General features: G+C 44.2%; 1 protein-coding gene across 1 annotated transcript; it reads left to right on the top strand.

Moving 5' to 3' along the window:
* Nucleotides 1-432: 432 nt before the first annotated feature.
* Nucleotides 433-19,984, top strand: OVCH2 (ovochymase 2). Its single transcript, XM_047693537.1, is given in 22 exon segments — nt 433-496; nt 2,346-2,396; nt 2,399-2,440; nt 4,363-4,472; nt 6,350-6,441; nt 8,053-8,225; nt 8,589-8,684; nt 8,918-9,069; nt 9,724-9,913; nt 11,026-11,049; nt 13,082-13,172; nt 13,295-13,319; nt 13,321-13,365; nt 13,367-13,421; nt 14,135-14,164; nt 14,167-14,271; nt 14,582-14,674; nt 14,677-14,714; nt 17,355-17,448; nt 17,947-18,078; nt 19,499-19,579; nt 19,794-19,984. Coding segments are annotated over 22 exon segments (1,857 nt in total). The 3' UTR covers nt 19,868-19,984.
* The last annotated feature ends 1,948 nt before the right edge of the window (nt 19,985-21,932 follow it).

Below are 21,932 nucleotides of genomic sequence, written 5' to 3'. Positions count from 1 at the left end.
TTCTATTCCTTCAAAAATATTAACCAATATTTTATAATGTCTGTTAGATCATTCTATTACCTAAAGTTCTTGATGGTATAAATCTGCTCTGTGATGTGTCTGCACATACTCTTATTTTTTTCTGTTTTTGTGTTTGCTCTTTTATAATTTCAAATTTTGAGCACATCTTTTTTTAGTGGGGCTGGTCTGTGTTACTCTTATCGAGGCTGGGTTGATAGTACTCTGCCCAAATAAGTTTTGTTTTCTATTTCCGCTAGCTCTCTTTAGTATCACTGGCTCAGGATAAACTATGGCGCTGTTTTCTTAACTTGAAGGTCTACAGAAGAGGAAGACGGTAAAATTTGAGCCCCAAAGGCATATGTGGTACAGATTTTGGTCTAAAATTCCGAAGAAAGATATTTTTTCCTTCCAAAAGAAGGAAACCACAGTATCATGGTTAAAAAATTGATTTTATACTACCAGGCCAAGCAACACCTCAGTATACCCCTTTCTGCAGGTAACTATAATGTGCAGTTATTATAATCCCTGGAACGCCAGGAGGCTTAGGGACCGAGCCTTATAGAAATTTAGTATTCCGGACCTGATACCATCTCCCTAAAGATTAAAATTTTAGCAGCAAGGGGTCAGAGTTTATACTTTCAAGAGATTGGATTAAAAACTTTTAATGGCCAGGTTCACATTGGGAAAGAGTCTGTTGCTAACACTGATAATTGTGATATGTGTTGAATATGTTGACACGAGAACTTAAATGTCTTCTCCTGAATTGAAGGAAAAAGCAAGAGCTCGTGACATTTCTGTGTGTGCCACTCTCATGGGCAAGGGAGATCTCATCATTTTTCATTTTAGAGTCAAATTTTTTTATTCTGTGATGCTAGAAATTGACAGGAGGTTGAAAGCTTGAAAGGCTCTGAGGTTTAGAGGAGCCTCCATACCTACTTGGGGCTCGTCAACCCTGGTGCCTCCCAGGCAAATCTAAGTCTTCCTGCAACTTTTACATGAGTAGTACACAATGAACAGACAAAATATAATGACTTAAAGCCAAGAAGGCCATATTTTTAGTAAAAGTGCCCTGGAAAGTGATTGATAAAAATAATAGGAACTGCAAGATCCCTTGTTGTCAAAAAAAAGATGGAGATCTTGATTTTTGTTTAGACTTTGATTGATTACCTCTTATGGTTGATACGAGTCTCCAAACCAATGGCCAAAATTTTCCAGCTTCTGGATTAAAGTATTTGTGAAAATGCCTCAGTTGGAGGTTTGCATGTCCTTCCTTTTTTGTTCTCCATTTATTTTATTTGCATGCAATGTATTTTCTAAGGATTTATTTATTTATTTGAGGAGAGAGAGCATGAGCAGGGGAGGAACAGAAAAAGAGAGAGTCCCAAACAGACTCCCCCTTCTGTTTAGAGCCCATGGGGCTCAATCTCACGACCCCCGTGATCATGACCTGAGTAGAAACCAAGAGTCAGATGCTTAACCCACTGTGCCACCAAGGTGTCCCTGCATGAGATGTATTTTTATCAATTTATTTTGTACAAGGACAAAAGTTGTCACAAGGAAGGTAAAGGCTTCTGGTTTGACATTTGCTCTTCGGGGCAGATAATCTGCAAAAGTTGGCAGAAAAATCTCATGTTCTTCTGTGGGCATAGATGGGATTGGTGAATCCACACTTGTTTCCCCCGCACTGACCATGTGCCAAGAACTCAGCCAAAGAAGGGAAAGACTTGCACATAATCAGAGCCACCTCCCTGTGCCACATTGTCTACCAAGTGTAGAGGTGAAGGGGATTTAGTGTTTGTCTTCTATAAATATAAAAAAATGATGAGAAAATGTAGATTTGCAAATGCCCCTACAGACAGTATCCTAAATTATTATCTGGTAGCTTGATTTCCTGAGTGTGCTATCAAATTATCTTTCTTCTCCTCCCATATTCTGATGGGTTGTTGGCAAACATGTAGCATAACCTTGTAAACAAGGACAACTTTGATATTCAGTCCTCTTGTAGACAGTGGTAACCTACATAATAAGAAGCAAGTAATAATTTGCAGATGAAACTTTAGACACCAACTACTTGGCTAGCCAATATACTTTGAGGGGAAGAAACATATTGATGTGGGTGTATGGGACATATAATATTGCTCGATCAAGATTATGCTGCTGTGGTTGACTCCCCACATTTTGCAGAGATTTTTGCAGAAACCACATCAGAGACTCATATATGGCATGGTTGAACGACTCAAGTCTTGGGTTAATAAAACTTTCTTTTAAATTGGCTTCTTACTGGTCTCACAGGTTTTCTATGTGGTTTTTTTCTTTAGTCTAAAAGTTCTAGGAAAAACTCTGAGTCTCAAAATGCCTCCTGAACAAGAATAAGCTGTTTTTACTACTTGGAATGCTCTGTTTGGACAAGGTAAACCTGCAATTCTCCCTCTCCCCAAAGGTAAGTTCCAAAATGAACTCTGTAACTACCTTCATCAGAAGGAATAACCCTTTGTTGGCAATGGGCATCATTACTCTATTCAATGTGCCTTTGGGAAAACAGAAGCAGATATATTTTGGGGATCTGTTTTTCATGTAATTATTTTGGACTTGTCTCCTGCAATTGGCATATGAAACTGCATAAAACGTTCATGGAATGAACAACTTGCACAAATGGCATCGATCTGGAGAAAACTGGGGTTATTCACTCATTAGGACACATTACACAATCCTTTTGCATGAGCAAATTCTGGAAATCAACATGTATTTGAAAGCATTTGTAATCTTTTGGAAAATGATCTTACTGGGAAATATGAAGTATATTTACTGTGGTTTATTATGAATGGTCTTTTTTTCCCCTCCAGTAACATAAGGTGAGAACAGGTCTTGGCAGGCTTCTCCATAGTCGGAATTGTGTCAGCCCCAAGAACCATCCTGTTTTCTATTTTTGCTTCAGTGAGTTTGGGAAATTGTAAGTTTTGTGTCTAATTTATTTATGATTCATTCAACTGAAACTGTTAGAAAATAAGCTTTTGATTCAATCAAAAGGGCCAGTGTCATATCCATCCTTTGCCGTTCACTAGCCATGCGTTTCTTCGATTCTTCATTTTCTCATCTGTAGCGCAGGGACAACAGTGCTTGATTCAGAGGCAGAGAAAGAGGATTAAATGAGAAGTTATTTGTAAGAGCTTTGTGTATTTTAACATATGAATCCAAATAGCTATGCTCTCCAGGATATGTTCTCCAAAAAAAAAAAAAAAAAAAATCATTCATCCGTCCAACTTTTCTAAGAGTCTACTATATGCTAGGAATTATCCAAAACCTTGGAAATACAGAGATGAATAAAACATAAGGTATTTTTTCCCCTTGTGTAGTATAGAGGCAGACAAACTACTCATTCTCACAACGCTGCACGGCACAAGCTATAAAAGCAGGGAGGAAGGAGCACTACACAGTATGGGAGAGACACTTAACACAGCCTGAGGAAATCAAGGAAGACTTCTCAGTTGAGGTGATGCCTAAACTGAGGGATAAGGGATAAGGGATAAGGATAAGGATGAGGGATAATCCAGTTCATCTGCTAGTTGAGGAGTCAAAAAAACCACTGAGGTTATGTAAGTAAAGGCAACTGTTTCAGGGATAGAGTCCTCTCCACAAAAAGGAGAGGCCCGTTGCCTGGCCAAGTACAGGCCTGGTGTGTGAGTTGAGGCACGGTCTTCTCTCCACTCCACTGTTCTTGAGCAATCTGTCACTTTCTACTTCCACAGAGAATGAATATCTGACCGTGTGCCTGGTAGCATGGACCACGGCCTCAGACTCAGTCCCCTGGGCGGGGCAGAGAAGACGGACACACAGTCACAGTCCAAGGCAGAGTGTGGCATCACCTGCTTCACCATTAACCGAGCAGCTTCTATGCATCATGGACTGTTCTCGATATTTTGAATTTAGATATTTCTGTATTTCTGGGATTAAGTTCCTATCTCTGAGAAGCCCACAGTCTAGTTGGGTTGAAAGACACAGAAATAACCACAAAGGCACGTGATAAATGCACAGAAGCACAGTGAGGAGTCCCTAAGGGGCCGGATGGCTCAGAATCAAAGGGGCTACATTCCTGCTGACCCAGTGGAGATCTACCTCTGAACTCTTAATCTTTATATCGGAAAAGTAGAAAGATTTCGTGATATGCCTGTTCTCGGTCACAAAAGCCGAACAATCCCACCTTCTACAAATCACAGCAAATCCCATAGCTAACACAAAGCCGTGTTGTAATCTTTTCACATGTGCCACGTCCTACAGGGTTTTTTTGTGCTCAGGAAAGTTTCCTGTATCCCTCAGTTCTAGGAGCTACCTAATCACTAAATTTTTGTCTTCTCTCATTCCCAGCTCCCACTTGTGGGCAGAGTTTGGTGAAGGCACAGCCTTGGAATTACCTTAGCATTTTCAGTCGCATTGTTGGGGGAAGCCAAGTAGAAAAAGGTTCCTACCCCTGGCAGGTGAGTCTCAGGGAACATTCTCTGGAGGGTAGACTATGAGCTTTCTCAGGAATGGATGTCCCAGAAACACATGTTACTCATTAGTATACTCCTTTCTGCCTAATTCATCAGCAGAGATCTCATGAGTGTTCCAGGATCTAAGTCCCTCATGATGTCCATCCGTTGAGTTCCAGAAAACGTATACTCAGGATAATTACATGCATTGTTGACTTGCCACCCAAACTGGAAATGCCACCCCAAACTTTTAGCCCCTGAGACAAAAATCCCACTTCAATAAACTAAAAAACTCTTAAATTTACAATTAAAAAAAAAAAACAATTCTCTGATTCAACAAATATAATAACCTCATTATAGTTAAAGATGACCAGGAAAGTCAAAGGTGTCATATCCATACAACTACTTTCTGTTTGGAGATTTATACCTGTACCATAGGACCTCTTAGGCAATCGTGAAGAATACTGCCTCCTTAGATATATCCTAATATATCCTAATAATACAGCCTCCTTAGCTGATATCCTAAGAATTTTCTCTCAATCTAACCTCCTGGTCTTCACATGTCATCAGAATGCCTTTGTGAATCTGTCCCTAGCCTATGGTGGTCCCATTTACTGTCTTTGAAATTCTCCCAACTTTCTTTATCCTGGGAGCCATGTTGTTTTCTTGGCTCTTAATTTTGTGAGTAATAGCTCCTTACTTTTACTTTAAGTCAGTCACATTAATTTTTGGTTGGTGGATATTTAGTAATGGCTGGTTGATTGAATTTATGTTTAGTAGTTTGACTCAGTGGTTGAGTCATTGTCATTTATTGACTGATGAATTAATTACTTGGTTGAAGAGTTAATTGATCAGTTGCTTATTTCGGTCAACTGGTTGACTAATCAATTTAGAAGTCATATTCAAGTCGGAGTCAGTAATTTTACTTACTTTTTCTCTTTATTAAAATTTTTTCAATTGTTCATTGAATAATTTTTGGTCAAAAAGTGACAATTTCTAATAATGTCTCTTTCTAATTCTGACAATGGAATTGAAAACATTTACTTGTACCTTGAAAGCATTTTAGAGTCAAATATAATGAACAGGATAAACAGGATAAACCAGAGATAAACCAGAGATAGAAAGTAATTGGTAGGGATACCTAGGTAGCGGCTACCTTTGGCTCAGGCTGTGATCCCGGGGTGCTGGGACTGAGGTCCATGTGGGCTCCCTGCTCAGTGGTGCATCTGCTTCTCCCCTCTTCCTCTGCCCCTGATACTCCCCCTGCGTTCTCTCTCTCTCTCTCTCTGTCAAATAAATAAATAAAATCTTTTTTTTTTAAAGTAAAAAGAAAGTAATTGGTAGAAGCAGATAAAAATAGGCTTGAAGCAGTGATAGAGGTCAAATAGTTAAGAGCCTGAGAAATTATAGGTACTGATTAAGAGGCTTCGAGGAATTGGAGCATGTGTGGAAAGATTTCCTCAGCCTTCTGCTGTTTTTCTCCCAAACCTGTTTTTCTGGACTCTGCTATATCTTATACTTCCCTTTCTTTCTCTTCATTCACAGAAATTGTTTATATTGCTAGCGTAACAGTCTGGGTCAATAGTTTTATGAAAATAAATAAATACCAACAGTTTTTACTATCAACTCTATTAAACCCGTATAGCCAACCATCTCAAATTAACCACCTCTCCTACAAACCGGGGTTGGGAATGTTCTGGTTCCAACACTGCTCTTCCTTCTGAGCTGTCACGGGATGGGTTTTACTCCTTCACAGTCCACAATTTCTAATATTTGTAAGACATCTGGGTCTATTTTCCAGAATATGTTCAGTCTCCAGTTTTGGCGGGGGAGGGTGGTCCCAAGGCATTTACTTGCTCCCACTTAGGATCTTTGCAATTTAGGTGTCCCTGAAACGAAGGCAGAAGCACATCTGTGGTGGGACCATCATCTCTGCACAGTGGGTGATCACGGCTGCTCACTGTGTTGCAAACAGGTAGGGAAGGCCTAGCTCATGGATGAACGCCAGACTACCCTCCTTCTCCTTTGCAGTCAGCAGCAATAACTCTATTAAAACATGGAAATGTGTGATGTATACTTTAGCACAGGAACATAACAGAAATGCATAACACAAACAGGGCTCAGTGACATGACCAAAGGATTCTCAACTCAGTAGAAAACATACTTTGTTTGCAGGAGTAGAATACTTTGTTTATTTAAATATGACTGGAAGTAATTAAAGAATAATATCTAAGTGAAAACAAGTGTGACCAAGATACACTTGTGAAAATTCTCTCTTAAGTTTTAATGAAAAAAAAAATCTTTCATTATACATCTTTAAAAAATTGATGAAAGAGCTGAATTCTACTCCTGAAACCAATATTATACTCTATGCTAGCTAACTAGAATTTAAATAAAATTTTGGAGAAAAAAAATGATAAAAGAAAACACAGGGAGGCCAATAAAACAAGAAGTAGGCTCTCACGTCTGCTTTCCTACTGGTCCTGCCTCGCTGAGCTTCAGCCTAACAACTTCCATCCTTTATCCAATTTCCTGTGTGCTCTAAACATTCTACTGTTAGTGTTCTTGGTAGTCACCAGGCTGCAATCAAGATCATGTCCCATATTTGCCCTCTTTCCTCTCAAGGCTGCAAACATTCCCTGGGTATTTACTTGGTGCTAGACACTTTGGTGGGTACCACGGATACAAAGATAAGTAAGATGTCATTCCTGCCCCCCGCAGAGAGTTAACAGTCCATAGAAGAGTCAGCTGATAATTTCACTGCAGTGTGCCAAGGGATTAGGCTAAGGAGATGCTGTGTATTAGGTTAGGTACCCAATGTAGCCAAGAGTTAGGGAAATATACCAACAGAAAAGGATGCCCTTTCCAGTTCTGTATAAAATCATCACTTTGGGGAATGAAGGGTCCCCAAAGAGAGTAAACTCGAAGTTCTTAATCCACCTCAATGCATCCTACCAAGTTCCTTTCAGATAACTTTGCTACAAGATGAAGGGAAATAGAATGGTCTTTCCCATCTCACACCACGTCTCTAAAGTACAAAGGTAAAGGAGGTAAGGAGAAGATCCCTACCTCTCATTGTTTTAATCAGTTCCAAGCCTTGAGCGTGCACGATCTCTGACGTATCAGAGTTATGAGGCCATTATGTTTTTCATAATATACATTAAGCATTAGATCTCTGACACTAAAGTAGCTTACTTAGGAGGGATCACAAATCATTCTCAGAGAATCACTGATACTGAGACCTGGCCAACCACCTAGGGTAGCTGAATAAAATCCATTATAGCTGAGTAACCCCTGAGTTACAATATATGTGCATTTTTAGACATTTTATGGATAACACTGCAAAGTATTTGATTTATCATATTCTTGGTTCCATTTGAGGTCAGTCTTGATTAGCCCCCCCACTTAAATTGGGAACCTTTGCATTTTTATTAGTAGTGATGGAATCATTCTCACTTTCTCTGTTCAGCATCCTCACATCCACATTATCCACCCATGTCATTTTAAAGAGGCCAGATTGTCAACCATTACAAGAGTTCTCAGAGGCTAAATGAAATTTATTCATTTAACTGCTTCCTATTCATAGAAATAGTGTAACAACTTTGAATGTCACTGCTGGAGAATATGACTTGAGCCATATAGAGCCATGGGAGCAAACGCTCACCATCGAAACCATCATCATACACCCCTATTTCTCCATCAAGAAGCCAATGGACTATGATATTGCTCTTTTGAAGATGGATGGTGCCTTCCATTTCGGTAAACATTTGAGGCTCACTGTGTATCATCTATCCCATGTTCCCTATAATTTCTGCTCCATAGCACATTCCCTACAACGTATATTACATAACGTTATGTCCAAACAGTTCTGGGCTATGCACTTCAAGATGGATTTGGGGTGGAGGGTCCCCTGTGTGAAATCCTTTTTGTTTGTGGCCTCAGATATAGGATCATGTGGAGTCAGGACAGAGTCTTTCTTTGTCTGATAAGTGACCCCTGGAAGCACAGATAACACAACTCTCACGAGATCTTTGGGGAACCATCTAGATGTCAATTGGTGAGTGGCTTAGGGTGCCCTGTGCTTTGCGGATGCGACAAGCCCTGCCTGCTCTTTCTCTTCAGGCCAGTTTGTGGGGCCCATGTGTCTTCCAGAGCCGAAGGAACGATTTGAGGCTGGATTTAGTTGTACAACTGCAGGCTGGGGCCGCTCGGCTGAAGGTAAACACTTCTGTGCCACTTCTCTTAATCAGATGTTAGAACTTTCTGATGGGTAATCAGAAAATACAGTTTTCATCTATTTTCTAAACAACAATTGTGTAAACATTTTAAAAGAGAGTATCCACTGTCCTTAGAATTTCAGGTCTTTCCGAAAGATACAAACCTGCGTGGGCATCTTCAACTCAGGAAGGGCGAGGGTGCCTTGCTGGTCCTCTCACCTCTGTGTTTTCTAGATGGCGTTCTCTCGAAAGTCTTACAGGAAGTCAACCTGCCTATTTTGACCCAGGACGAGTGTATGGCAGCTCTGTTAACCCTAAAGAAACCTGTCAGTGGGCGCACCTTTCTCTGCACAGGTTTCCCAGATGGCGGGGGAGATGCCTGTCAGGTAGGTGGAATGGAAATGTCCCAGGAAGGGCTTCCCTCAGCTTTGTCATCAGGGGACAGGCTAAAAGAAGGCTGTGAGTAAGACTGGACTCTAGAAAGAAGGGTCAGGAGCGACAAGGGAAGTCAAGTCAAAATAAGGAACAGTTTATGCAACCTGTTTTTACCAGGGAGTGTGGACTCAGAGGAGGTCTTCTATTTTTTCCAGAAGACCAGATAACAAGAGATAATGCCAACAGTGAGCTTAGGGTTCTGTATCCCTGAAGGCTGGCTGGCTTTTTCCCTTTTAGAGGTTTCTAATTTGTGGGTAATGGGGACTTTCCTTTCCTTCCATTCCTCTTGCTGAGCAAGACCTGAGATCAGTTTTACCACTGGGCAAGGCTTTTCTGAGTCTGTAGGATGAGATAGGAGTAGGAAGAAAGTCTGATGTTTGATGAAACAAATATCCCCCGAGGATGGGGAAGAAAGAGGGGGAACTGGTGAGCTCCAGGGATATTTGAGGATTTAATGTGAATTGTGCTGGGCTATTCTCCTGGGCCCCTGAGTCCTAATCATTAGAAGTGAAGAGGTGTCATTGATCCTCATCTAGCATCTTTGTGGGGGAAAGAGTGAGCGCAGACCGGACAGTGATGGTAAGAGAGGTTTTTCCCCCTTCCAGGGAGATTCAGGAGGTTCCCTCATGTGCCGGAACAAGGAGGGGACTTGGACTCTGGCCGGTGTGACTTCCTGGGGTTTAGGCTGTGGCCGTGGCTGGAGAAACAACATGCGGAAAGATGAACAAGGATCCCCTGGGATCTTCACAGATCTTAGAAAAGTGCTTCCCTGGATCCACAAACACATCCGAACAGGTAATAACGCCAGCACACAAGGTCGGGAAGCCAGGGCCAGCGAGGAGGTCAGCAGACCAGGCAAGTCAGGACCACTGAGCAGACAGGCCCTGCTTCTGTGTTTAGTGCAGCATGTAAGAACCGTGACGTTTACAAGATTTAAAACGGTAGAATATGGTATGTAGTGTAGCAGATACTTATTCAAAGAAACACGATTCCGTCCATCCTAGGCTTCGTCAAATCTGCCTTTAGTTGAAACTATCAGTTGGTGATGTGTTTTCCATCACTTCTCAACTGTGCTAGCAAGATTTAGTAAGTTATGAATCAGTGGAAATTCTGGTGTCCCAGAGGACAATGGAGACATTTTTTGTTGTCACCATGGAGGGCAGGGGTGCCACTGGCATCTGGTGGGTAGGAGCTAAGGCTGTTGCTAAGCGTCCACAACGCACAGGATGGCACTCATGACAGAGAATGATCCAGCCCAAAATGTGAGTAATGCCATGGTTGAGAAGGCCTGGCACAGATCTGTGTTCTATGAGTCTGAAGAGGTTAGGGTCTGTATAAACCCTTCTACTAGACTGACCAGGGAGTTAACTGAAACATCCTTTCTGCCTCCAAAGCTAACTTCATTGTTTTCTAACTGGTAGCTTTCAGCATCAATAGGCCTTCTATTCTGTCCCAAACGGGTTAATGCAAATTCATTCAATAAGAACTTGGGTCTGTTTTCAAGGGTATGATCCCAGGGCGGGCTTCCAAGCCCTCCAGTTGTAGGTCCACCAACAACTCTCTCATGGTTGTGGGTCACTTATTTCCATCTCCAGCCTCCCTTCTCATGAACAAGGAGAGAAGTAGACCAGAGAACCTCTTTCTCTGTATAACCTCCAAGCTAATCATGGCTTGTTTTTTAATCAGCCCATTTAATAAACAGAGCGAAATTTCATTAAAACACCAAGGCCACTGTCCTGCTTTGTCAATTCACCCCTTCTGTTTTTTCTGCAGACTAGATTTTCTTCAGTTGCATATTGACTTAAAAATGTCTGTACTTTGGAGCCAGGCATTTTGATAACTTCTTGAAATGCTGTGCAGGATACCACACACAGACCCTGACCAGCATCTCTCTTTTTCGTCCCTAGGGAAGCGGAGAAAGAGCTCCAGAGGTGGGTATCGCTCACAACCTGCTCCACGAGGAGCAGGAGGTAATATCTAGTATTTCTGAATATAGGCTCCCTTTATAATCAAGTCTTTGCTAGAGCTCTCTCTGCTAACTGGGTATAAAGCTACCCACACTCGGGGCACCCACAGCAATTCCCTGCCAGTCGGGGCAGGCCATCGCCCAGAAGGAGCCTTGGTTTCCTCCCATTTCACTTCTTGAGAGCTGCATCTCAACTCAGCAAACGTTTGCCAAATCCTAGCTTTGTGTCAGGGACTCTGGGGCAGGGAAGTGAGGTGGTGCAGATGTGCCCAGTGAGCTACACGCCTTACCCGGAAGTGTCCACATGGATACAGAAGAGTCTCCCCCAGGGTTACGTGGCAAGTCTGCAATGAATCTGCTCTGTAACTTTGGGAAAGCTCCTTCCTACCTCTGGACCTCAGTTTCCTCATCCATCAAGAGAAGACTCTGGACCAGAGTGTATCTAAGGCAGCTTTAGCTCAAATCTTCAGTGGGCTGTGAGTCTGTGGAACCATCTACAAAGAATCATGGAGGCGGAAGTACCCCAAGAACTAGAGGAGTGAGTGGCTGGGGATAAAAGCCAGAGGTGGCTTTGGAGCACAGACACCTTTTAAGCTAAGTCATACACATGCAAACAAAACAAAACACCCCACAAAGAACAAGTAGAATATTGTTAGGTGGAAACAGGATACACATAGAGAAAAATATTGCAGCTCAAGGAATCATCTTTGTGGAAAGACAATACTAAAGGATGAAGATCTGCAAATGCAGTGGGTAATAGACACCAGTGCCTCAGTCAGAGCAGCTGAAGTGGGGGTGTGTATGATGGGGTTCGATGAGGGAGATTCAAAAATAAATTGAGACCAAGTGGTGGAAACTTTCGATGCCTGTCAAAAAAGTCTGGATTTATTCAGCAACAGGAATTTGATGAATTAGAGAACTAGATCAGGGCAATACTCTGGTGGTATAAGAACAGCGGGTAGGGGGCGGGATGGCTGCGCCTGGATGAGTGCCAGAGACCTAGGACAAGGCCAGAGGATGAAAGGATGGGAATAGAAACAAAAGGAAGGGGAACCTGGTAGTCACTTTATTAAAGGGTGAGGAGGGACAGGGAGGAACCAAGGATGGTACCAAAGTTTCGAGCATGAGGGATAAAGCAAAGGGCATATCTATTCAGGGAAGCCTGGGTGACTCAGTGGGTTAAAGCCTCTGCCTTCGGCTCAGGTCATGATCCCAGGGTCCTGGGATCGAGCTCCACATCGGTTTTCTCTGCTCAGCAGGGGAGCCTGCTTCCTCCCTCTCTCTCTGCCTGCCTCTCTGCCTGCTTGTGATCTTTGTCTGTCAAATAAATAAATAAAATCTTTAAAAAAAAAAAAAAAAGAGGTAATCTAATCAGGAGGCACTTGGGCAGTGCAGCTAGTTGAGCATCGACTCTTGATTTCAGCTCAGGGGGTGATCTCAGAGTTGGAATCCACTTGAGTTTCTCTCTCTCTCCCTCTGCCCCTCCCCCTGCTCACACACACTGTCTCTCTAAAATTAAAGAAAAAAATCTCTCTCTCTTTTTTTTTTAAAGTATTCTAATCAGAAGGGGAAGCAGTTTTGCAGACCATTTGTAGCAAGTTAAGGGGATATCTAGGAGATGGTTGAAAAACCATGTCTGAAGCTCAGCAGAGTAGAATAATGGTTGAAACTCAGGGTAGGAATGAGACCCATCAGAGGCCTTGTTTAGAGAGAGATGAAAGCAAAGGATAGAACCTGGGAAATGAAATACATGTATGTACAGAATCGAGTTATGATGCCAGAGAAAGAATAGTGAAGAAGAGGAAATCATCGAATCTGAAGGTTAAGCAGGATCTAAAAAGACCAGAAGGAATAAGGCATGGCAGAAGCCATGGCAGGGAAAGATTTCACAAAAGAGGTAGCATGCGTATCAAAGAACCAGGCGGTGTCAGTGTCTGCACGGATTCTGGAAGGCTAGCCCCCACTGTCACCCTGCTTCTCACGGCTCTCTCTCCCAGCCCCATGCAGCGAGCAGGGTCATGTGCTCCGTGAGTCTGAGGGCGAGCTGCACTTCCCGGAAAGCCCCTTCCTGTATTATGAGAGCCAGCAGTAAGTAGCCCCCTGCCATCCCTCCCCCAACCGCCGCCTCCAGTCTGACTGTGCCCAGTCTGACTGTGACCATGACAGCCACTTTCTGTCTAGAAATGACACTCTTCACGGACTGCCCGCAGACGGTGTGTCTGGACCCTGCTGGCCCCCAGAGAAAATGCAAGTGCTGCTCGGTGTTTCCCCCTTGGATGCCAGAGTCTTGTCGCCATAGTTACCTCTCCATCTCTTCCACAGACGACAGACTTATGGGTGAGCAGATTTTTGCATTGTCAAATGGACGCTTGTGCTGGGAGGGCTTCATGGGACATGCATGCCGTATGTCTGGCCCCGAGGCATTTCTAACACTGCGCTGCCTGTCTCCAAGTCTGAGACTCGGGATGGACAGTGGAAAGGAACTGAAGCTGAGCCATTTCGTTCGCCTGCATCTGCCTTTCCGTGGAGCTGGACTTCTTAGATTCATGTGCCAAGCCGGGAGCCCCTCAGGGGTAAAATACAGACACATCACAGGGAGAATGTTGCTTTCCTAGGCATGCAAATGACCTGGACTGCATCGTCCAGCTAAGAAGGAAAGCACCAATGGGAAACCATGCGTAGGGGCAAATGTCACTAAGGCAAGAAACAGAGATGGAGGAGTTTTCTGTGGTTCCTGACGGGAGGGGATTTTGCCCCCCAGGAGATACTTGGCAATGGTCTCAGAGCGTTTCTGGTCATCATGACTAGACGGAGTATTAGTGGCATCTGGCGAGCAGAGACCAGGGGAGCTGTGAAACCTCCCATAATGCACAACACAGTCTGAACACCAAGAATGTTCTGGTTCAAGGATGTCAGTGGTACCAAGGTTGAGAAACCCTGGCTTAGACAATCCAGTCCTACCATGACAAGTCTAGGTCCTCCTTGAGTCCCCTAACAGGTAGTGTTTTCCTAGACTCTGAAACCAAGACTCTCGCTCTTCTGGTGTGCAGGGAAGTTCTGTGGGAAGAGCCTCGCTTCGTCCGTCTTGTCGGCTCCAACTCCCTACGGCTGAATTTCATCTCTGATGCCACAGATCAGGCAGCTGGGTTTAACCTCACCTATAAGGCTCTGAAACCAAACTACCTGCTGGTAAGACCACTTACTTTTATCCCACACTATCCAGGCCACTCTGAGAGGTCTGAGGCCCTGTAGGAACTAGGAGCGGGGGACCCCGAGGCCAGGAAGAGCTCCTTCCACAGTCTGCTAACCCGTGTTGTCGCACATCAGCTGGGAGGGCTGAATGAGTCCTGGAAAGTCAGCTCGCAGATATCTTCCTTCATGCTGGCTCCACCTGAGAGGGTCAGCGCCTGCGTCATTTTGTGGAGACAGGAGGGAGCATGGAGAGGATTCTTCTTTGCTTGAGTCATTGCCATCGTTGGGACGTTTCCCCTGTGTTTCAGATTCAGGTTGCAGTTCCTTTACTGTCCTTTTTGAAGAAGGCCTCATACAGAGTCTCCACTATCCTGAAGACTATAGTGACATGGCCAGCTGTAATGGGTTTTTCAAGCCCCAAGACGCTACCTAATTAAGGTACTGACTCTGGTTACCCTTGACTTTGCTCTGGTATCCCCACAGAAATCATGAGGGAAGAGGTTTGTTGTGTTTGTGCGTGTTTTTGTGGGTTGCGTGTGTGTTTTTAAATCGGGGTTTATTCACTGCTATATCCCTGGTCCCTCCCATACAAGGCTCTCTATTACAGGCATGACTACAGACCAGCCCATTCTCCCTGTAACTACCCATGTTTACCACTAATGGCAATAGCGCGCTTTACTTTCTGTTGGTGGGCGTCTTTCATCTGTACCGGTAACAGGGTTTAATCAGTTTCTAGTCCCTTCTAGAAACAAGCATTTCTTCTTTATTCAGTAAACTGCTAACAAAACGCTTTGTAAGTAATGGCTATCAAAAGTCAATGCTAATAAAGCCCCAAACATCAAGCTTTCCATGCATAGGGAACAGAGCAAGCACGGAGGAGCCAATGTAGACCAGATTGCGGGATGGGCAGGTGTCAGAGGGTCCGTAGAAGAGGGGCCATAGAAGGTGAGACTGAGCTCCAAGAACAGAGAGTTTTCAATGTCAGGAGGCAGAGTTTACTCCGCATTTGCTTAGTAGCGTTTGTGGCCACTTGTTTGTTCATTAAGCACTGGTGGGCCATCGGCAGAGACGTCGCCACCTGGTGCTTGAAGGTAAGACTGCAATCAGGATGAGGCAAGACATAGACATTGAGAATTCTTTCTCTTAAAATGATCATTGAAAGCATGAGAGGATATAAAGGAGAGAAAAGGTAAAAAAACAAAGGGGGAGGAGCAAGGATGGACAAGACCTCCAGTTTCTCATATATTTAAAAGGCAAACAGAAGTCTGAGGCTCAGGAGCAGGTGTGGAGTTAGGACAGTCCAGAGAATGGAGGCTTTCATTTAGAACACAAAACAAGGGGCGCCTGGGTGACTCAGTGGGTTAAGCCTCTGCCTTCGGCTCAGGTCATGATCTCAGGGTCCTGGGATAGAGCCCGGCATTGGGCTCTCTGCTCAGCAGGGAGCCTACCTCCCCCATGCTCTCTCTCTGCCTGCTTCTCTGCCTGCTTGTGATTTCTGTCTGTCAAATAAATAAATAAAATTAAAAAAAAAAAAAAGAACACAAAACAAGCAAACATGCAGAGGTGTGGCCTACAGTTTGGATTCCCCACAGAAAGTGAGTTTAAGGAGGAGGACTCAGCATTTGAACATTTACTGAGCAGCAGCTCATCCCCCAGCAAAAAGGTAAAATACTTGGGTTGACAGTTGAGCAATGGAGGGCAGGTGGGAGAGGAAGCACCTGGAACAGCCAGTCTGATGTTCAGAGCAGGAACAAGATCTCTCAGTTTTTACTGATGAGTAGGAGAAGACACAGAGGAAAGAAACGTGTAGATCTCCTCTTCCTCAAAGCTTCTGGAACCCAAACAGTCAAAACAGAAAATTTCAGGAGGAAGCAGAATTAAGGGAAGCTTTGTGATGAGTGATGGAGCAAAGAAGTTGAACTATGAGTGGATTTCTGGAAGGAGGAAGAAGACAAAATTTCATTGAAAATCTGAATGTGTCAGAGCTAGAACGGATTCAAGACCACCCATTCGATCCATGTGTACTGATCAGTGAAGTGATGCTGTTACCCCTGCAGTGACAGCATCGTCCTGCAGGACCCCTCCAAGAGGAATTGGTAAATTAGGACTACAAGTAATAACTATGTACATACCATTTGACTCGAGAGAAAAGGGCCTATTTCCAGAAAGCATCGAAGTAAGTGTTTCAAATGCTTGAATGAACCCTGTTTCTGACCCTTTCCTTACCCTTTGCCCACATTCACCACTAGTAACCGTTTACCTCCATGTTGTCCCCTACACGCAGCCCTCTGTGTCTCTTGCCAAGTGTTCAAGCGCCGTTGAATCCCCAGCATTTGTGTGTTTAAAATCCAAATTTCTACCTCATCAGCCCTATCTCCCACTGCTCCTCCCTTCAGTCAATTAAAGGCCCCAGATGCTAGCAAATTGTTCAGATTGTTCTTTACTGTTTGTTTGCTCCTTGGGGAGGGGGCTAGGGAGCTCAAATATTTACGCTTTTCTCCACCCTTTATATATATATGTGTGTGTGTGTGTGTGTGTATAATTTATATGGTATATATCATATATATGAATATATATTATTTACATAATTTATAAATATATTATATTATATATTATATATTATATTATATAATATAAGTATAATTTATATAATTTATAAGTATATATATATATATATATATATATAAAATTTTGTTTTTTTGAGATAGAGAGAGTATACAAGAGGGGGTAGGGTCAGAGGGAAAAGCAGATTCCTCACTAAGCAGGGAGCCTGATATGGGACTTAATCCCAGGACTCCTGGATTATGACCTGAGCCAAAGGCAGCCGCTCAACCAACTGAGCCACCCAGATGTCCTTTTCCCCCACCCTTGTGTCGGCCTGGCCCATATTTGGTATCTGAGATGTGCCTGGAGTGGAGCAGTCTGTAGTATAGCCCATTTTCCTAAGTAATTTAACCTACTCATCAACGCCCCATTTCCGTCCCAAAGCAAGTTGAGCAATCCAAATTTCTCTGCTTACCCAAAATCAGGTCATTCGCTCATATAATTTGCTCTGGATGTAACACGGAGTCTTGTCAGCTTTCCTTTCAGAGTCTGGAAGTAGAGGAAAGCGGGGACTGCACTTCTGACTACGTGACCGTGCACAGGGATGTGGAAGGGCAGGAGGAAATAGGTGTGTGCCCCCTGGAGCCGAGGCTCCCCCGGTTTGCATTTTGGACCGGTTTGCATTTGAGCAAATCCTTTTTGGGAATAAAAAGGATGTGGCTTCAGCTTCCTTCATTGCCCTGCGCCCTCTCCCTCCTTCCCTGGGCGCCCATGACCCCTCCCCTTTCTCCGAGGTCAGGGGCGGGAAGAGCAGGAAGGAGGACCAGAGAGGCATCTAGGGGTCAGGAGGGGCAAGTGCCACTGAACTAAGCCCCGTGGCTCAAACCAGTTCCCTTGGTGGCATTTCCAGCGGAAGTGTGTGGGAAACCACAGAACGGAGGCATTGCTGGACTTGAATACCTATTAAAAAGAAGAAAACTGCCCTTCTATTTTGAAAACGAATTGGGACACCCACCAAAAAAGTTATTTCTCAACAATTACCTAAAGGACAACCTTTTTTTCTCTCCTATGCCACGTCTGTTCGCTGGGCCCTTGACCGCGCCTTGCCTGGTCTGGGCTTTTCCAGCTCGGTTGTGCGGCTTTGTTGCCCCTGACCCCGTGCTGAGTTCCTCTGGGGTAATGCTCATCAGCTTCCAGTCGGATGAAAATGTGACCTTCAGAGGCTTTCAGGCTACAGTGTCTTTCATCCCTGAAACAGGTAAGAAGACTGAGACATCAGTGCTTGTGTCCCAATTCCCATCCTCATAATGTGGTAGGAAAGGGCAGCCTCTGTGGCCAGGAGTGGATATAGCAAGTTCTGGTTATTTGCAGGAGCTCGGCTCTATAAAGTCACCGGGAATCCCAAATTAGTACTACTGAACCACGGCTCTGAGGGGAAGTACGGGGTTAAGTTCCTGGGAGGCTCTGGTTTTATGGGTGTTTCTGTTTAAAGTCACCTTCTTCAATATGTCTCCTTGATTGATTCACACTAAACTCACAGCTAGGATCCCTATAGCTCAGCCCGAACAAACCTAGTCTATCCCGCATATTTTCTCCACAAAGCACATCACAGCCTCCTTGCACTCACGAACACCAGATGGCACCGCAGACCTGTGTTACATTTAGGGCCATTTCAAACCACAAAATCACCAACAAAAAGCACAGAAATGCAAAAACAAACAAACAACCCCCCCCCCCCCCCCATGGCACTCAAAAGACCACGGAATGGACACTTGCTTATAGGATAAGAGCTAAACAAAGAAGGCAGAGCATCGCCTTGTTTGACCTCACCTGGGGACATGTGCTTCAGGAGACTCAAATTTTTCACTGCTCTGCGTACGTCATTGAATGATCATGAAAACACCAGTCCTTCTGAGTTAGAAGTAAACGTTATGCAGTGGGTGAATTTGCAAATGTGGAATCCACGAAGAACGAGGACTGACACTATGTCTGAATCATGGCCTGTCATTAGATGTGTGATCTGAGAGTCACCTGAGACTCATTTTCTTTGCCTTACCCTGGGAGAAGAATACATGCCTTGTTAGAATATAGGGAGAATTAATCAGATCAGGCGTGCGTGGCCACGAGCAAGTGTGTGACACATGACAGAGGCCTGGAAATGTGAAATGTCTTCACCAACCCCCACTCCCTAGGCACACGGATGACACAACTCCCCTCCAGGTCCTCACACCCATGAGCATTCCGCCCAAATCCTACAAAGCCAGGTGTCCGTCCCTCAAGTTGTTCATTCTTGTTAGACAAGCAGCGGCTTCTGGCAAATTCAGGTTACAGTTAAAGTACTGCACTTTTGGGGCGCCTGGGTGGCTCAGTGGGTTAAAGCCTCTGCCTTTGGCTCAGGTCATGATCCCAGGATCCTGGATCGAGCCCCGAACCGGGCTCTCTGCTCAGCAGGGAACCTGCTTCCTCCCCGCCTCTCTCTGCCTGCCTCTCTGCCTACTCGAGATCTCTCTCTGTCAAATAAATAAATAAAATATTTTTTAAAAAAATTCTGCACTTTTCAGTGAAAATACCCATAGTCCAGCTGACTTAGATGAACCCTAACAATGATAATTTTCTGGTAAGTCCCAAACGCTGGCCCTGTGTGCATGATCTGAGCAATTGTGTATGCTTACACTCAGATTTAAACATCTCCAGCTCAGAGGACCAGTCGATGTTTTTGGAGACATGGAATGTACTACCTGAAGACCGCAGTGCTTCTGGTAAGCTGTTTTGGGGAATGTGACTGAGAAATACCCACAGAGCCTATCAGCCAGGGTTCAACCAGAGAATACCAAAAAGATATGTTGGAATCCTAACCTCCAGTACCCCAGAATGTGACTTTATTTGGAGCAAAAGTCTTTACTGAGGTAATCAAGTTAAAATGGAGTCCTTAGTGTGGGCCTTAACCCAATACGACTGGTGTCCTTATAAAAGGGGAACCTTGGATGTGGAGAGAGACACCCACACAGAGAGAACGTCAAATGAATAGGAAGGTGGAGACTGGGTGACACATCGTCTATAAGACAAGGAGCACCAGTGGTCACCAGCAAACCACCAGAAGCTGGGGGAGAGGCACCATCACCACCCTCAGAAGGAGCCAATCCTTACAACACTTCAATCTCAGATCAACAGCCTTCAGAACATAACCCAATAAATGTCTGTTCTTCTAAACCATCTGGTGTATGATACTTTGTTACAGCAGGGCTAGCAAGCCAATGCACTAGAAACTGACTAATATGGCTGAATGGGAGGTGACCAAGCAATTAAATCCATCCAGCAGACAGTTAGAAAGCGAAGGTCACAGGACACTGGAACTCTACAGGCACAGGTTGAAGGTACTATCCCCCCGGTGCAGACTTGCTTTCTCTTCCTCCAACGAAGCGTCAGCTTTTTTTTTTTTTTTTTTAAGATTTTATTTATTTATTTGACAGAGAGACACAGCAAGAGAGGAAACACAAGCAGGGGTAATGGGAGGAGGAGAAGCAGGCTTCCTGCTGAGCAGGGAGACTGATGAGGGACACGATCCCAGGAAGCTGGGATCACGACCTGAGCCTAAGGCAGACACTTAATGATTGAGCCACCCAGGCACCCCTCGGTACTGTTCTTAAGGGCTTTCCAACTAATTAAGTCAGGCCCACCCAGGTTATCCAGGATGGTCTTCTTTACCTAAAGTTAACAGATTAGGGACTTCTATTACATCTGCAAAATCCCTTTGCAGCAGCACCTAGACTGGCGTTTAACGGAATAACCCAAGGCTATGGCTTAGCCCAGCTGACACATCCAAAAAGCCATCATACAGAGCTGCATGGGGCGGACATCACTGTCATTTTGCTCAAAGCAACACCAAAATATTTCTAGTCATGAGAAGCAAGACCCCCGTCTAAATCAATTCATTTAGTGGAAATGGCTAACTTGTGTGCCGCGTTGCTGTCTGACTCACGAGATCTGTCCCTAAGAAAAGTGAATATCCCACTCTGTGTGAACGCCAGTGAGTGTGAGAAGCGCTGGGCCTTCTCTTCCCCGTGTTTGTTCTGTGACATCCACTGACATCCACGTGCCACAGCCTGGTCCACATGGAAAACATGGTGACCAAAGTAAGCAGAGGAGGGGCAGGGAGACTTGTATCATTTGTCATTTTGATAGTTTGTCAAGAGAAAATGCGAGCGCCTTATCTTTTTTTTTTTTTAAGTTTTATAAACTGACACAGAACATAGAGTGTGGAGAGAGAATATTCCTTCTAATGAGAAGGAATGAAAGCAATCTGAGTTTTTTGTTCTGGCTTCTTAGACCCCGTGATGCACGGATGCCTTAGGTAGAACATCTTTGTAAAGTGTGGCTGCAGGGGCTCCTTCTCTTGACCCCCGGGGGTGCACTCAGCAAAGCCATGTTTCCCAGCTGAAACCAGGTATGATGGTTTCTAAGGAGTCTCATTACCACGCTCTGCAAGACTTACTCATCATTCTGTGCCCAGCACCTACTACAGTGCTCAGAACACAGCAGGTGCCAAATAAATGTTCAGTGAATAAAGCAAAATAATCCACAGGTAGCCCCTGAAGTAAGACCTCAATAAAAGAGACTTTCCTTCTGTCACTGAACTCACCCATTAGGGTCTTTTCTTTTATACATAAAAATTTAAGAAGGACAAGAAAAAGAGTTTACATGTGCCCTGTTTTTTTTTTTTAAGATTTTATTTATTTATTTGACAGAGAGAGATTACAAGTAGGCAGAGAGGCAGGCAGAGAGAGAGGAAGGGAAGCAGGTTCCCCACTGAGCAGAGAGCCTGATGTGGGGCTCAATCCCAGGACCCTGAGACCATAACCTGAGCCGAAGGCAGGGGCTTTGCCCCACATGCGCCCTGTTTTAAATAGCACATGTAAGGGATGCCTGGGTGACTGAGTCGGTTAAACATCTGCCTTCAGGTCAGGTCACGTCCCCAGGATCCTGGGATCGAGTCCCGCATTAGGCTCCTTGCTTAGAGGGGAGCCTGCTTCTCCCTCTGCCTGCCGCTCCCCCTGTGTGTGTTTGCATGCACTCTCTCTGACAAATAAATAAAATTTTTATTTAAAAATAAGT

This window comes from Lutra lutra, chromosome 10, assembly GCF_902655055.1.
Source record: "Lutra lutra chromosome 10, mLutLut1.2, whole genome shotgun sequence".
NCBI lineage: Eukaryota > Metazoa > Chordata > Mammalia > Carnivora > Mustelidae > Lutra > Lutra lutra.
Note: the sequence above shows the minus strand (reverse complement) of the source record. Positions and strands in the feature narration are given on the sequence as shown.